Source organism: Gymnogyps californianus, chromosome 2 (assembly GCF_018139145.2).
Source record: "Gymnogyps californianus isolate 813 chromosome 2, ASM1813914v2, whole genome shotgun sequence".
Lineage (NCBI taxonomy): Eukaryota > Metazoa > Chordata > Aves > Accipitriformes > Cathartidae > Gymnogyps > Gymnogyps californianus.
In genome coordinates this window covers 133528143-133544828 of record NC_059472.1, presented here as the reverse complement: position 1 = coordinate 133544828, position 16686 = coordinate 133528143, and the positions used below count along the sequence as shown (strand labels likewise).

General features: G+C 37.9%; 1 protein-coding gene across 4 annotated transcripts in view; it reads left to right on the top strand.

The window, feature by feature from the left end:
* The window catches only part of ITGB8 (integrin subunit beta 8), a 51437-nt gene that overhangs the window by 1476 nt on the left and 33275 nt on the right, over window positions 1–16686 (top strand). For 2 of the 4 annotated variants that reach the window (XM_050891887.1, XM_050891891.1), the window contains exons 2-3: window positions 13129–13214; window positions 15909–16083. In XM_050891887.1, coding sequence (XP_050747844.1) covers window positions 13129–13214; window positions 15909–16083 — 261 coding nt within the window. Of the gene's footprint in view, window positions 1–13128; window positions 13215–15908; window positions 16084–16686 lie in introns of those variants that run through there. The other 2 variants (XM_050891889.1, XM_050891888.1) reach the window with 1 other exon arrangement.

Below are 16686 nucleotides of genomic sequence, written 5' to 3'. Positions count from 1 at the left end.
TGAGAACAGAATGCCATAGGGGAAGATTGTGCATGGGGCTCTTGCGCCAAAGGATGCTTGCTCTTTTTGTTGTGCTTGGCTGTGGAAATATACATGGGTGATACATCATGGGTTACGTGTTTATTGTGACAACAGCTCCCAGATTGGGCAGACCGTAACTCAGATAGACCTTGTTTTTTCCTCTTCATTTGAAACCTCTGCTAATTCATGAAAGCTGAAAGTCACACTGAATTCTTTTCTTCCTACATAATCACGTTACAGGCTAGAGCCACAGTTGAAGCAAGAAGAGTGTTTTGTTTTTCTGTGAATGAACACATGAAATTTTTCAGTATTATTATTGTTGTTGTTGTTGTTGTTGTCGGCTTTTTACTTTTGGTTGTGATAGCTGTATCAGCCAGTGCAGCACCACCTGGATTCTTTGAACTTCTGCAGGCTGCTCCGAGAGAGACTCTGGGCAGCAGCTCCATGCACAGCTATTTGGCAGCACAGCCTTGTTGAAGCAGCCACTCCTCTTTGCTTCTGCGTTGACAGTGCTGGGCATGGAGGAGAGCATTGTGCTGTTCCCGTGCCATCAGCAAGTGCAGTTTATTTATGTGCAGAGTTGGCAGAACCTGCATATCTGTTGCATTGAATCTCGGTTCTAAAAGAGACTGGAATTAATATGAAATGTACATGGAACTCAAGTTTATTCACTCTTGGAGCATTTGTGGCATTTCTAATTGAAAAATGGACGGTTTGATGCTACCTGAGGTATTTGTTCTGCAAACTGCAGTTTGAGATGTGAGTTACCGCTTGGGAATAAGTGAAGGTAGAATTTGGCCCCGGGTTTGGAGTTACGAGGAGCGCAAAAGGAAATCTCACAACGCTGTAAAGTTGCGAGTCCCAAATTAAAGGTTCTGTAAGCTCAGATAAAAAGGTTAGTGTTGCCGCCTTCTACAAAGGGTCCCTTGTTCAGTAAGTCTCACTAAAGGAAATTTGCAGTTCACTAAGCCAACTAAAACAAATACCTGACATAAGAATGGAGCTAGTTCCATAGTGATTTCTACAGATCCCAAATTTATATTTGAACACTAAAACCTGACAAACTCCTAAAGATGTAAACCAGTGAACTGAATAAAAGCTGGATTCTACAGCAAGAGCATGTGTATGCATTGTGTTAACCAGTTTTTCTAAGTGCTCACTTCAGTGGAGACAGTCAGTTCCCTTGCCTTGTTCAGAAACTGAACTGTTGAAACTCTTTAGTTTTTATCTGCTGTATAAGCACATGGAATATGTAGGACTTAAATACTGAGGAATGACTGATTGGTCAAGGTTAACAGAGGACATTGATTCAAATCTCAGCAGTGTCTCAAAAACAGTTTTTATGTATATTAAAATTTGAAAACTAAGGTATTTGGTGCTTTCAGAAATATCTAGGTAGTCATTCCTGTTTGAAGCTCAAGTAAGCAGAGTTTACGTGTAATGTGCACACAGGGATGGGATGGCGTGAAAATCTTTATCCCTAATTTAAGAGTTGGAGAACAGTCACACAACAATCCTGTTAAGTAGTCATGGTTGACAAATCTCTTGACCCTTTAGAAGTTGGTGTTTTCAGTCTTCTTTAGAGTGTCCTTTGGAAAGACTGGTTAGGGTTTGGGGGAAAGCAGAGGATCTGTGATCATGGCAGGGACAACTGTTAATTGATTTATCCCAATAGCATGACTTCTGATGCCAAACAGATTCATTAATGTTCCCTCATCTGAGTCTTTGGTGTTTTGCCAGTCTTGTCACATCAGATTCTCATGTGTATTCCCTCTAGTTAGAAAGTTTCATAAATCATTACTGTGTTACTTCTCAAAGGAATAGGAAAAGTAATTCAAACCAGCCATGGAAGAACTGTTTTTGAAGAGAGGTGGTCAGGAAGTGTCCCTGCACACACAAAAAAAGTCTGAAATAAATGATACATCATGATAGCTTTAACCCATGTTTGTCTGTTGATTTCTCTTCTGTGCTGGCCCATTTCCTTTTGGGGCTCAGTGGAAGAAGCTGTGCTGTGTGGGATACTCGGCACTGAGACAGTTCTGCTCTTCCTAAGGCTTAAAACAATCCAAGAAGAAGAGAAAACCCATTTTTAATTTCCTGAGTCTGCATGGGTGATCTGCTCCCCAGGGGTATTGGACCTTCTTCGGAAAAGCCAACCTGGGTGTTTGAGAGGGCTTTACATTGCAGTTCTGAGGAATAGCAAGGGGGAGGTTTGTTTATCTGCACATTGCCCAAGGAGCATATTATGCCAATGGTATGCATAAATTTGCTTTGCAGATTGTACACTTCTCATAATCTGTTGCAATTTCATGTCTCTTCAGGGGTTTTATGTGGTAGGGTTTTTTTATTTTATGGTTTTTGCAAGTTGAATGATACTGGTGGTTGCATTTATAGTATTTACAATGTTTCCATGCTACAGATGTTTGAGATGGGGTGAGACTGGGAAAAGAGAGGAGATGGGCAGTTTACCAACTAGAAGAGCAATAACCATACTCTTGGTGCTCTGGGAAGGTTGTCTCTATGTCATTTAGCACATGATGTTGCTGAAGGAAGTGGTGAAGGCAGCCTGAAGATTGCATACAGCAGGAATACTCTGTATAGCAGTTTGAAGAGGCAGTAGCTTCTTTTCTGGTCCTTGAACTTTCAAGGGCTGGAACTGCAACAACTAAGTAAGCAGGAATTATACCCCATTAGTCAAGAGGCCTGAATGAATAAATTTGATTTTCCATTAAAGTACAATCTAAGTTTAATTTACCTCCCCAGAGCATCAGAAAGATGTCAGAATGTGAGCTTTATGGAAGCTTAAGAAAATCTTCATGAAATAAGCCCTCATCTGGTTGTATGTTCAACAAGAGGACATTAAAACGTCAGATTATAATCTCCTTTATACTTCACAAAGTACATAAATGCTAGTAATATTTTTCAAATCCCTAGAACTCATAATGACATGTCCATGTTAATTGTGTCTTGAATTTGGGACAATTTGTATTAGTTACTAATCTACAGTAGGAGGTATGAAAAGAGAAACATAAGATGCTATATTTACAAATTGTGTAAGTTGTACATGGGCTGCTGATATTTATCAAGAATTTTTCAGAAAGTCAGATTCGTCGTCATTATTTTTGGGAGTAAGTCCTTAGTTAGAAGCTAAGGATCTCACTTCTTTAGAATAGGCCTGACATAAGAAACATTAGCCTTATTGTACAAATAAAATCTACACTACATACGTGAATTATTTTATTTATCACCAATGTACATTTTAAAAACTGCATATAGCAAAAACATACTTTATTAGTACCAGGATAGGTGTATCTTAGGCAGTGATTGGGTTTTAATGAGTTCTGTCAGGGTAAGAAGGACAAGTGGAATGGCTTTGTGTCCTGAGCTTTAAAGTTTGCTCAGTGTTCTTAAAATACATTAATGACACTAAAATCATGTGTTATATTTTCAAGAATCATGTATGTGAACTATCCTGTGCTTTTACTGTAACTGGTAGTGCAGACATCTTGGTATAAATCTGGCTTCTCAAGTTGAATGTACTGAAAACAAAATTCTGGAGAAGAATATCAATTCCTTTGTGTTAATAAACTTTTTGTGGTTTTTTAAATGAAATTCTTAAGGCCTCGGTGTTTCTCTTTCTACTTACGTCTTCCTTTCCAGCAAAATCTGTCTTCGAAGCTCCTGTATGTGTCCATTACTAATTGCTGACTTCTGTCTAACCAGTGGAAAGATGTAATACTTCTTTCTGATCTGCTTAAATAGGCATAATTTATGATGGACAAAGTAGGATATGGTCTGTTATTCTTCTCTAAGCACTTGAACTTTATTAAAAGATTTTTTTTTTTCTTTTGGCAGTTTACATAAATGGACTTGGGCTATTTAGTTTAGGTTTTGGGAAGGAAGTAGGGCTTTAATGAATTAGTTCACTGTCCACTGTAATGGAACCTTTCTTCAAGAAGAAAAGTAAGCTGCTTGCCAGCCATTCAGGATTCCCCCTTGTTCTGGTGGCAGAACAAGAATAACCCCTTGAGCAAAATGTAAGTGTTTCAGGATGATCAGAATTTACAGCGTTAGAAAGCTGCCAAAAAGGCAACTTCTAGCGGAGACTATATTTGCCTAAATTCAAAAGTTTGCAAAGCTCATAATTGACTTTTTTCTTCATATGTTTCTATGCTTCCCATGACTTCATTGTCATATGCCTGCGGTGATTTCTGCCTGCTATTACCCATGGTGACCATAATGAGTCTGAAGTATTTATAATTATCAAAAGATATTAAGACAGAGATTTTAACTGTAATTATTGGAGGAGGAAAATTCTGTAGCTTCAGGCAGGTGGAATCATGTTCCTGGATTGCTGGGTTTTTGTTTTTCTTCAGGCCCCTTCTCTGCCTGCTGAATTGGGAGTTAAGTTGTTAGCAGCAATATTTCATTGGGTTCAAATCTTGAAAACTTAAGTATTTTTGGTATTTTGCTGTTGTTGTAGCTGTGTTATGAATACAGCTGCATGATGTATGGTGGCATCACAAAAGTAGTCCAAGTCTGATTAAACTGGTAACTGCCCTTTCCAAAATAAATTCTGTTCCTTCTCGTTGTTCAAGGGAATTAGGCTAAGTGAATTCCACTTGTTCTACTGTACTTAAGGGTATGATTTATTTTCATTTCACCTCTGCAGGGTGACAGGGGTTAGTACTGTGCTGAGGACAACTTGCTTCTCTCAGATGGGAGCTTCTTGCTGGAAAGCTGAACCGAGATCCCATCTTCCTGTACAAACAGGACTCCCAGGAAATAAGAAAACTTGAGACAACTTACACTCTGGCACAGATGATGCAAAATTACCTAAATAAAACTAATGACATCAGCAAGCACACTCTTCCAATCTAAGCAGAACTGTTGGATTGCATTTTGCTGTCAAAAATGTTGTGGCATTACTTCAGAACATTAAATAAACCACTACCTGTTTAAAATCTAGAATTTGCGTGTTTGAAGGCTGTCCCTTACAGAGCATTTAAACTGCACCTGCAGGCCATACACATATGTGAATACTTACTTTCAGAAGCACACGCAGAAGCTTGCATTCAAACAGTATATGTGCACCAGTAGTTAGTATCCGAGTCTGCATATTTTATAGCCTGTGGTCATGTTTTGTATAATCTTCGCCCCCAAATTATAAAAACCTAGCAAACAGGCTTATATAAACGTAAAATGGAGGTTGGCCAGTGTCTCTTCCTAGACAGGTATAGTTGGGTTTTGGGGTGGTTTTTTTTCCAATGTTTGTGAACAATGCATGTATCTCCTATTTGAGAAACTAATTTCTCAGTATTCTCTTAGAAGATCTTTGTGTTCATCCATTTTTGATCTATATATTCAGAAAAGCACTGTAGTTTAACTCACCTTTGAAGGACTTGTAATTCAGCTGTTCATCATCAAATGGGATCTTAAGAGACTTGTGCTGTTATCACACAGTTAATTAAAATATAATGTCTAGCTGTTTCTGCATTCAAAGAGCATAGAAGTAACAAAAATAGTTTAGAAGAAAATCCCAGAAAGTTTTTACCACATTCCATTTGTCTGAGGGCCAATAACCATGTTTGAAGATTGAAAACCCTTTTAAAAAGCAAATGAAATAACAAATACCAAACACTTTGTATTCCAGAAGGCAATAACATTTTTAAAATAGCCCTGCTGAATAAATGCTCCTCCCATACTTGAGCACTACATACTACAAGTCCTTAAAGAGTGGTGGTTATCCCCTCTGATACCAGTCTTAGCTTTTATTTATTCTTGAGGTTTTGTCATTGTGAATGTAAACTATGTATTATGTGTTCAATGCTTTGTTTTAACCCTGACATGTCTTTCTAATATACACATATGCACAGTTTTTGGTTTGGGGCTTTTGATTTGTTTCAGGAAAACCTGTAAAAGCACAATTCGGTTATCATTTTGTGTTCAGAGTTGAGGGACTGGTTCCATTAGGTTTTCAGCTTTGAGAATTACAGTCTGAAATACAGAGTAGGTTTGTTCCAACTCACAATGTATGCAGATAAAAGTAAGTGAATTGAGCTGTTTGCATTGCTATGGACTAAGAACCTGTGGATCGGGTGGTCTATGGTGACACTCTTCGGGAAGAAATAGCTCTGAGCTGTTGCACATCCTCTGCACTGCTGCTGGGTTTGTGAATGAAAGCACAGCAGCAGGAAGAGGTAGTGCTCTTATGGGGCAGAAGGCAAGAATTTGGAGAAGACTAGATATGCAATAGAAAGGTAGATTAGGGAGGCGATTGAGGACCTGGTTTGAGGAGGTGGAGCTATAGAAGATGGTGGGAGATACAGCTTGAGCTTGTCTTTTATTCAGGGTTGAACTTCTTAAGCAGGGAAAAAATAGTCATTTGTGTCTACCACTATATTCACCATGACCTCATATTTACGTAAAGACTTTATAGTATACACAGGAATATACTGACCATTCTAGGTTGCTGATGTGCTACTTGCTAGCAGTGCTTACTAATACTCAAGAAATTAAATTAGCGATGAAATAAGATGATAGCCGTTCCAGGCTTCACTCAAGCAGCATGACTGTATCCAAGCTGGCCAACTCCAAGGGAGATTCTAGCAGCTGGAAATGACTAGAGTATAATGATTCCTATGCCCATGTTCCGTCCTAGGAAACAGGGGATTTAACACAGCTCCGCACATCCTGAAGTTCCCTTTAAATTAAGGGATTTAATAAAAAAAAGATTTAAGCTCTCTGGTTCCATATGCTTTGCATCTTTATTGGTGCAAAGCTGTGCAAACAGAACCATCAAACCTGTGCCATAAAAGCTAATGGCTGTGGGAAATGAGTCTCTTCTAATGATATAATCAGAGTAAATTGTCCTGTATGTTTTTATTTGCAAGAGACAGAATAGGTTGGTTTCAGAAGCCAAATAGTCTTTGACTCATTGTTTGCAGGCATGGATTGCATCAACAAAATTTAATCATCTCCCTTAAAAGCAGGAAGTTTCATAGAAAGGAGAGGCTACAAGCAAAGTTGGCCAAGAAACAAAAATTGTGTTGTGAAAAATTTCAAGGTTACATTGCTTGTTTTTATTCTGTATTGCGGCTTGGGAACAAAGTCAGTCTGGAGTAGTCAATAGCTCTGTCTCCCACAGTCAAGGTCATATTTGAGGCTGTGGTTTGAATGTTGTGTTTGTGAGTCCTAACTGCTATACCAGTAGCTATTTTGGGTAGCACCTTTTCCAAAATACTGCTATATGCATCCTTCTGACAAAATAAAAAAAATCCTCTATATTGATATATAAATGTATGAAAAACTTGAGTTTATATGCATCTGTGTGAAGCTTCTGTTCTCCAAGTTTTCGTCTTGAGTGATGTGCAACATTCGTATAAGTGATGGAACTTTTCAGAGAGTTGAGGCTAAGAAAGACACATGTAGGCTCAGAGAGGTGTCTAGGAGTACCTCCTTGAAGCCTGGTGTCTATATCATTCCCTAATTATGGAAGTGTCCATACACTGCTTGGGAACTCCATCTCCACGTGCCATTACGCAGCAGACTTCTGATACGTTTGCTGTCCTCCAGCATCAGCTATGACTGTCCTTTTCTGCCAGAGCTTTCCTAATGCTGCGTTGACAAAGGTCTCCCCCTTTTCCTCCTCCCCCTTTGCCTTTGCCTTGTTCAGCTGACATCCAGCATCAGTCCTCTCAAGTGGCGTCACTCAGAGCTTGCACAATGTGCAAAAAAGGAAGATCTTGGTTATTTTGCTGCAGAGTTTGCAAAGGCATGAACTCTCATACAATGAGGCAGACTGCTGCATTACTTTGCATTTTGGTGGCTTTTTATATCATTCGTGTTGCTCTCAGTAATGCCCCTCATACTGTGTTCATATGGTAACGCAGATTAATTGGGGAACCCCAAAAGCATCAGGAGGATATTGGCAGAATTAGGAATGGGAGCCCATATCAGTCATCAGGACTTGTTCGCTAGTGATGCTTTTCACTGCATTTATCCAGATGTGCATGTATACTTCTTATTTGTGTCTCATTTATATCTCTTATCTTCTCTACAACCACATTGTGGTTTATCTTTTCCAGTATACTCCATTTTTCTTCTTAGGAACACTGTAACATTTGATTTTTTTTTTTTTTTTGAGTGACTAGTAGAAAAAGAAGGTTTAGGGTGTTTTTTGATTTGGGGTTTTTTTTGTTTGCTTGTTTGTTTTAATGGAAAGATGTTTTTACTCACTTGCCATGTTTACTGAAGTATTTTTCCTTTTACTCACTTGCCGGGTTTACAGAAGTATTTTTCCAGGGCTCAGGATTTAACAGTGCCAGTCATGTTTTGCACCTTTCTTTTACACATCTTTTTCTTAGCAAACACATGTGTCTCTTACATGCCGAGTTTTAGTTTACTACTGCTTCTCTTGCTGGTAAAGGATATTTTCAAATCAGTGTACAGCTTAGCTCCTGTCTGAATAGTGAAACTAAAGTGGACAACCATTAATAGAGAAGTGAAACCAATTAACAAATACAGTATGTAATAAAAAAAAGGGAGAGGGAAGAAAAGTTGTCTGGTATTTTTGCTCAAGTGATCTTAGGAATTTATTATAAAGCATAATAGATGGACAGTTTTCAAGGTGAAAACTCCTTTTCTGGGCAAGGAAAGAGGTGAGGACCTCTTAAAGCTGATTCTGAGGCATACCTTGTAACCCTCTTGGAAAAACTGGTGGTGACAAAACATGTTTTTGTAGCATGGCATTGTGCATAAAGGATAGAGAGAATTATTGCTTGTTTAGAAAAAGGGGGGGAAAAAACCCTAATTCCAGGATTAGGTTTTACGATTGGCAGTTAAAGCACAGGCACTCATTTTTTCCTTGTAATCTGAGCAAGTAAGTGTCAGACACAATAATCATGGAAAAAATTCCCCCTCTCTAACATTTTTACAATGCTTTTCATTGTATCTGCACATTCAGCCAAAGTGAATTGAGAAGCTGTGTGTTAGCTGGGACAGTTACTGCCTCTCCCCTCTGCAGGAGTCACGTTTAGCTCCTGAAGACGGACAGAAAGGTGAAGATAACTGCAGTATACTGCATAAAAGCTGCAACTTCCGTCAGAAGTGATGCTACGCGCAAGTTATTGAAGGCCACCTTATCTCTGGAGAGGGACAGCCTGGCTGATTGCTGCCCTAGAACAAGATTGGATACAGAATTTAAGGAAAAGAGCTCTGTAGAGACTAGATAATTTTGTATCTTCTTGCCTTAACTAGTGTTCAACAGTCTGAGGACCATCATCAGGGAGTGTAAGCTGCTAGTTATATTTTGGCTTTCTCTTCTAAGAAAGCAAATGGTACACCCTCCAAAAACAGCACAAACGTGTACCAACAGTGAAGTTGATATAAATGCGAATTTTTGGCTGTACTTGAACAAAGTGCTGTCTGTTTGAAAACCTGTTTAACATCCCCTCTCAGACACCAACGTGCGTTATTGTTATTCCATCTCTGAGATAAATTTCCTGATCATGATGAAGTTATTTTCATAATAGGGAGGCAGGATATGATTATAGCATATATGATACTTGTCTTGCCTTGATCCCTCTTGTTGCTGAGAGTTTAGGCTTGCCACACCTGTGATCACTGTAAATAGTTGCAGTTGTTGGAGCATGGTTGTATTTTGTGGAGAAGGCTGGAAAAGTGCAGTTTAACCTGCTGCACTCACTTTTTATTATATGCATATGCCTGTGCAGTTCCCAGCACAAAATTTGGCCCTTGTTGAAAATACCTTTTGGCATACATCAGTTATAACTAAGCCAGTAGAAACTTGCCCTTAGCTTTGGCTGAACAGTAACTCAGTCTTGTCTGGACTCTGTTTTTGGTGAAGTGGCAGGAAAAATCTCAGTTCTTTTTTGAGCCAACTCATAAAAAAAATGTTTCTTGCTTTAGCATATGATTTTTAAAAGAAACTGAGAATTTTATACTAAATCGGTTATGGTTTTAGAGTAGGCTTATAACTAAATAATAAATATTTGGTGAATGAAAGCATGTCCATAAATGTTACTGCCATAAGGGACTATGTACTTGGGAACTACAGGAGTGATGTAGCCAGAATGTGTCTCGGGCATTAATAAACCTTTTTCAAGTTTCTCTTTATTCCAAAAAAATCGACTTTTTGAGTCAATGGTACCAAGCTTGTCAATCGCCAATCTGTGACTTCATGTTGCGAAAATGGAGCTCTTGAGACTGGAGAGTTATCAGCAAAGAGATTTGCATCCAGCAATACGGTATATCTCATTTGTTAAAGCATTTCATCTGCCGTGATCATGCTGAAAACTCAAACTGGATTTTAAGATCTTTTCTTCTGCCTTACCAGTTTAGAAAGACACCCTCCCCCTATATTTTACCAGTCAGGCTGTATTAATAAACTAAGTCAAGCTTCAATAGATTCAGTAAACTAACCATACAGAAAAAAAAAATTGGGACAATTGTTTTTCAGTCAGTTTTCCGATGCATCTGGAAATATGGTACAGTTGTTCCAGCCATAGACACATACTATTTTTTTTTAGGAAGTGCACATTACAATAAGACGTTAATGTTTTGCTACATGGTCAATAGCATTTAATTTTGGGAAGTGTGTGTTATGCAGATGGGATTATACGTTTTAAGAAAGGAGTCTCAGACATTACTGCACAAAGTTAATTAGGCCAAACTCATTATTTGGTTTACTGATGATGATGACCAGGAGTTAATTTCACTTATCCCTTATGGCATAGCTAGAAACACAGGTCTCTCACTTCTTCCTGTCAACTATTTATTCTTATCAGAACAACTCTGTCTCTTACGGTGGATGTTAACTGGATTGGTGCCTTCAAAGTTCATGTCATCTCCTCCCTATTTTGCCCCATGGTGGTCTTTAGCCACTGTTATGCTGCAGATCAGCAATTCATGTCTTTCCTTGTCCTTTGACACTTTTGCTGAATCCATCACTTTACTCTCTTTTTCTTGTAATGCTTTTCATCTCTGCTGTCTTTGGTATCCAGTTGAAGATGGGAGTGATGTTTTTGTGCCAAGAACAATTACATTCCTTTTATTTTTACTCCTTCAACAACTTTTCGTCCTGTGTCTTTGCGCTTTACCAATACTGTCTAGAAAGGGATCTGTGGCAAGCTCTACAACCCTGTGCATGTCGGTACCTACCTGGAATCCTCATCCTCGTTCTCCTCTCCTGTGGTTTGTGGTAACTTTTTCTATGGCCTCCAGGTCTGCTCTTTCAGACTGCAGAACATAAAGTGCTGTTGCCATCTTATAAATGCAAAGAAGTTTTATTGTGTCAGTGCTAAATGAGCTTGGTCTCATTTCACATCCAAGTCAAACTTGCTGTGTTTGTTTTTATAACAAACAAACAAAAACCTTCTGGATTTTGTCTTGTTCTTTTCTCTCTCCTTAGAGACTCCTCCTTTATTTATCCCTGCCCACCTCTCCCACCCTTTAATCAATTTTCCCTCTGTTCCAGCACCTTCCTGGGCTGCTGTTCAGCTTATTGTTTCTATCATATCTGTAAGAGTTTCTCTTCCTTTCATATACATTTCTTTTCTCACATTGCCTGCATGGCAAAAATTGTCAACAGCAGTTTATATGAAATAGAAATATAGGTCTGACCTTTGAAATTAATGACACTGCCACTAACCTATAAGTTATCAGTATAACGCTGCAATTGTGCTGTACAAGGCTTTTCTATCTTGTTAATACTGATAATGATATATATGTTGTTGATACTAATAACTTGCAAGCTGTGATTAGTTCCTTGGATCATCAGTTATTCAAAGTGACCTATTGAGGACTAGCTGTTCATGTGATATGGGATCTCATCTTTGAATCCATAGCTGAAATCAGTTAAATAAAGATAAAAAAGATATTTTAGTACGTGTTTTCCTAATACAGCTTTTCACTGTGAGAAGTTGCTCTCATTACTCTAAAAAGAGAGATGGTTTGCATTATTGCAGGTTTAAAAGAAATAATCTGAGAGACAGTACATGTAGCCAAAACTTTGGGTGAAAAACAAACCTTTCTTCAAACTGTTTTCATATGATGATACGCACATTATCACAATGGACCAACTAACAGATGTAGCCTTTTCAGTATGCAGTAATTAATTTTATTTTGTTTCCAGTATATTTTATAATATGCCATGCTGAATATGCCACAGAGCAGTGTTGTTAAACAGCACTACTACTGTGCTGTGCACTGAAGAGTCATATTATGTGCCTTCCTCATAACTCTTGGCAGGCGAATTCTGTCTCATGTAGAGGCACACTGGTCTACAAGAGACTTGTGCTGAACGTGCTGAAAGGATACGCTAATGCTGACATTCAAGTTGAGCTGACCGAGTCCCTTGAAAAGGCTATCTCTTCTTCTCAATTCCGACTGCCAAAGTTTCATAGCAAAGAGTGGTAACTTAAGCAATGACCTATAAAACAAAGATGTGAAAAGGATATAAAGGACTTTGCTGATAGACCTGTTAGTAGGCACAATTTTTGCAGTTGTTAGTACAGAATGATGTGTCTTCAATCTGTGACACACGTAATGTTGGATAAATTTGTATTCGCTTCTGAAAAAAAAAAAAAAAAATCTGCCTCTTCTGGGAAACTGTTCTTTCCAGAAAATGCTGAGGGGGAATATTTATAGAAGGTGAGAAAATATTTTGGGTTCCATGCGGAGTGAATAATGAATAACTCAGTCAAGTGTAAATCACTTAAAAGGAAAATGTCTATGAAGAGATAAGCTACCTGGTAAATTTTTTCTGTTAGGCAGTAAATCAGCAAGGTACATGCCAAAGATAAACTTTCACTTCAAAATTATTCTAAATCAGGATGTTAAAAATTTGGCCTTAAGAATGGAGTTTATTCCATCTGTACATACAGTTCCAGACTGTAGATAAAAAAAAATTACTGCAAGTATTCCCTCACCGGGCTGCCTTTGTTCTGTTTTACTTCTGTTTGGATACGTTGTCATCACTCTTAATCTGGTGAAGTAATTTTTGAAATCTTGGTTTAAAATTAGGTATTTTACAATTCCCACATATCATCATAAATCATGAATGTTTGGTTTTGTATTTCATTGCAGCGGAAAACAGATGTGCCACTTCAAATGCAGTAACATGCACAAAGTGTCTTGCTTTGGGTCCAGAGTGTGGATGGTGTGCTCAAGAGGTATGGCATTTTGCTTATTTACATTTGACTTTATATTTTAGCTGCTTCTGATCTTTATAAAGATAAAGGACTTTTAAACTGTGAAAATTTTAGTGAGAAATAGCAAGAAAATCTTTAAACAACCCCTGGAGACAGAACGTGAGAAATCATGTGAAATATATTTTGTTTCCAAAGGAGAAAATACAATCTTTTATTTGGAAAATTGCAGTAATTTTAAATAAAGTGAGAACTTGTTAATGCATTCCATCTGCTTTGTAGACAGCTTTGGCAGACTTATAGTAGCTTTGAGAGTTCAACAGGTTTTGGCTTTAAAAGCAAAATTACTTATCAGTAATTTATATTAAGTCCTCATTATATATCAGAGCAAGTCTATACATATATGCCTATTGCATTTAGCAAAAGGTTTTACTAACAGTGGAGTTAACTTTGACTTCACCATATATCATGACCCTGTCACAAATGGAAAAAATGATACTTTTCTTATTTTGACACTTGAAACTATCAGTTCTGACACTTATCACAGACGATAGATCTTAGGTAGCAAGAATTATTCTGAAATTGTTATTAGTTTGCGAACTGCATATTAGAATATACAGCTTGCAAACTGAATATGGGAATTTCTGGTTTTATTTGACAGAAAAAACAGTTGATTACGTGATTTCGAGTAGGGCTGGACCATTTTAAGCACTTAGCACTTCAGAGGAGCAAGGTTTTGAAGAATATCACTGACAATTACAACCTTATATGCTCTTGAAGGTCACATGCAAATTATCTGTAGTAGCTTTCAGGTTAGCGGAGAAGGTAGATAAGTTCCTACCGTGTGCCTGGAGGAGATAAGGAGTGTAATGCACTGGTGTAACTTTATCTGAGATATTGTGTCTTGGAACGATTAACTTAGTCTGCAACAAGTATAAGGATAAGTAATGCAAGGATGAATAGAGGCATGGAGGGCTTGTTGTCCAAGAGGAGCCTTAGGGCATGTGTAGATGGCACAATGGATTACAATATGGAGTGGTCCATTATTGTGGCCTGATGTCCTTTCTTACAAAGGGCACAGTTTTATCCTGCTACGGAACAGCACTTGCTCACTTTCCAGTGCTGTGGAGCTGCAGTAGGTCTCACTCTAACTAGATGCTCAGATTTGAGCAGGTTTCACTTCTGCTCTGTTTCTCTTGCTTCACTTCTCCTGTCAATCCTGAGAGCTGTGCATGGAAGCCAGGGGTTTGTCAAACCCTCTTAGACCATGCTGTGATAGCCAGTTCACCTACATACCGTCCATGGTTGTGGAATGGCAAAACCCATATTAATGCAGATGATAGAAATTTTCCAAAGTTAAAGGAGCAGTTTTCAGCTTAGCTTGCCTGCTTCATCTAAACAATGTTTTTAATGAGAAAATCAGCCCTGAGGAACACTTGAGATGCTTTGACTTTATACCCCCCACACAGTGAACTTCAGAAAATGCTACCTATCAGTCGTTAGTGATAACAATGAGAGTCACTAAGTTCTTTACACATTTAAAAATCTACCTTTTTGAAATGTATATACATCAAAAAGGGTATATAAATAGCAGTAACCTAAAAAAGTAGTCTCTGTTGTCTATGTTAGTGGAGGTTACGGAAAAAATAGATCAGAGGTAGACTACAAAAATGAGTTGGAACTTGGAAAACAAGATACATGACTGTTGAGTCTCATTCTTCAGGGGCTTTCTCTGGTCTTTTCAGGGTCTGGATGACTATTTATTCTCTAATACACAGTTGGCTGTATGCACTTTTTGATTGTTTATTTTCCCCATCTGCCTCTGAAATATCAGAGATTGTCCATTGTTTGGTCTCCAGCTGTGGCTGGGATGGACCAACGCTTTGAAAGAGTACAAAGGATGTTGTCTTTTTTTTTCTTGCATGATCAGGATCATATTAATCATCAGATTTGTGGTCAGGAAGGAATTTTGCATTGGATCATGTTGGCACAATTTTGGCAACTTTGCCCTTTCACTGCAACAAAGGATGTGCTGCTTCTGAGATCATCCTACTACTACTCACTTTTCTGTTGTTACAGGGGCTTTTTTATGTTGGTGGCATCTTAAACTGTCCAGTCCTGTAGTACATAGCTTCCTGTTTCTGGGGATTGAAATTATACAGTCCAGCTGGTCTTTGGATTTGGTGTAGGGTATGGGGTAAAACTTAAACATCTGTGATTGATAGAGAAATTCAGGTTAGATAAATCTAAAGCTGACTTCTGCTGCTACTTTTAAATATTAGCCTGAGTAACATTACCAGTGGATTCCTCTGAAAACTAACCTATTTTGATGTCATGTGAATGACACTTTCTTGGTATAACTAACTCGTAGCATAGCACAGAACTTTTTTTAGTGACATAGTGACAGTACATAGTTTCCTTTTTCTCCAAAGTCAGCTTGTTCTGATTGTGCAAGATCCTCTTTCTCATACAAAAGTTTTGTCCTTTGTAGAAAAAAGTCATTGTGGCAATTATGTCTAACTTCTAATTTAAATATTTTGTCATTGCCCTTATTAAAAACATATGGCTTCCATGAACTCATTCTACAATTTATGCAATTATAGTAGCATATTTTATTGTTTCAAAGACTATTATTTTGTTTTTCTCTTTCCTTTGAAGATATTACAGTTGGTTTTTTCCGCTCAGATTGTTTTGTACTTTTTGTCTCGTATAAAACAGGATTTCATGGCCGACGCAACACAGAAGGGACGCTGTGACACTGTTTTCAACTTAATGAAAAGAGGCTGCCAGTCAGATTTTGTAGAAAATCCCACAGTTCATGTCACAATACCCAGTGACCATGAAACAAATACGCAAGTGACACCAGGAAAAGTTTCAGTCCAACTGCGTCCAGGTTGGGTTGTCTCTAACACATTGATATTCTAGTCATTTTAAGCTAAATACAATACTACTAAGTACAGATATTTTGTGAAGAAGTGGCTGGAATAATTATTTTGAAGAATGATGCTGTAACATTATATTGTAGGACTACGATGGTGTTGCTACCACATTCAAGTACGGTCTTCAGCAAGAAGTGTTTCTGTCAAACACAGCTGAAGGACAGAATAATGCAAGTAAAAAGTGGAAAAGGGATTTTAGGTAGTCTTTTCTATTCTCTGTTGTGGTTTCTTGATTCTTTTTCTTTAGCCACTTACACAAATAGTTTTCCCTTAGATGCATATAAACTGTATTCCTTACTGAAAGTAAATTGGGCTAGAATTCCTAAATTCATCATTTGATAAGCTTCTTGATTATTTGGTTACTTTTAAGTGCATTGACTAGGCAACTATAAAGACACCAAAGCCAATATATAAGAAAGGACTGAATTCCTAAAGGAGACTTAGGTATTCACTGCCTAACATTTCATTTATAAAATGTGAGACACCTGGCCCTAATAAAATCTACAAGTCCTTTTATGGATCTGAGATTTTCTAGTATACCTCTATTTGCCCTCAAC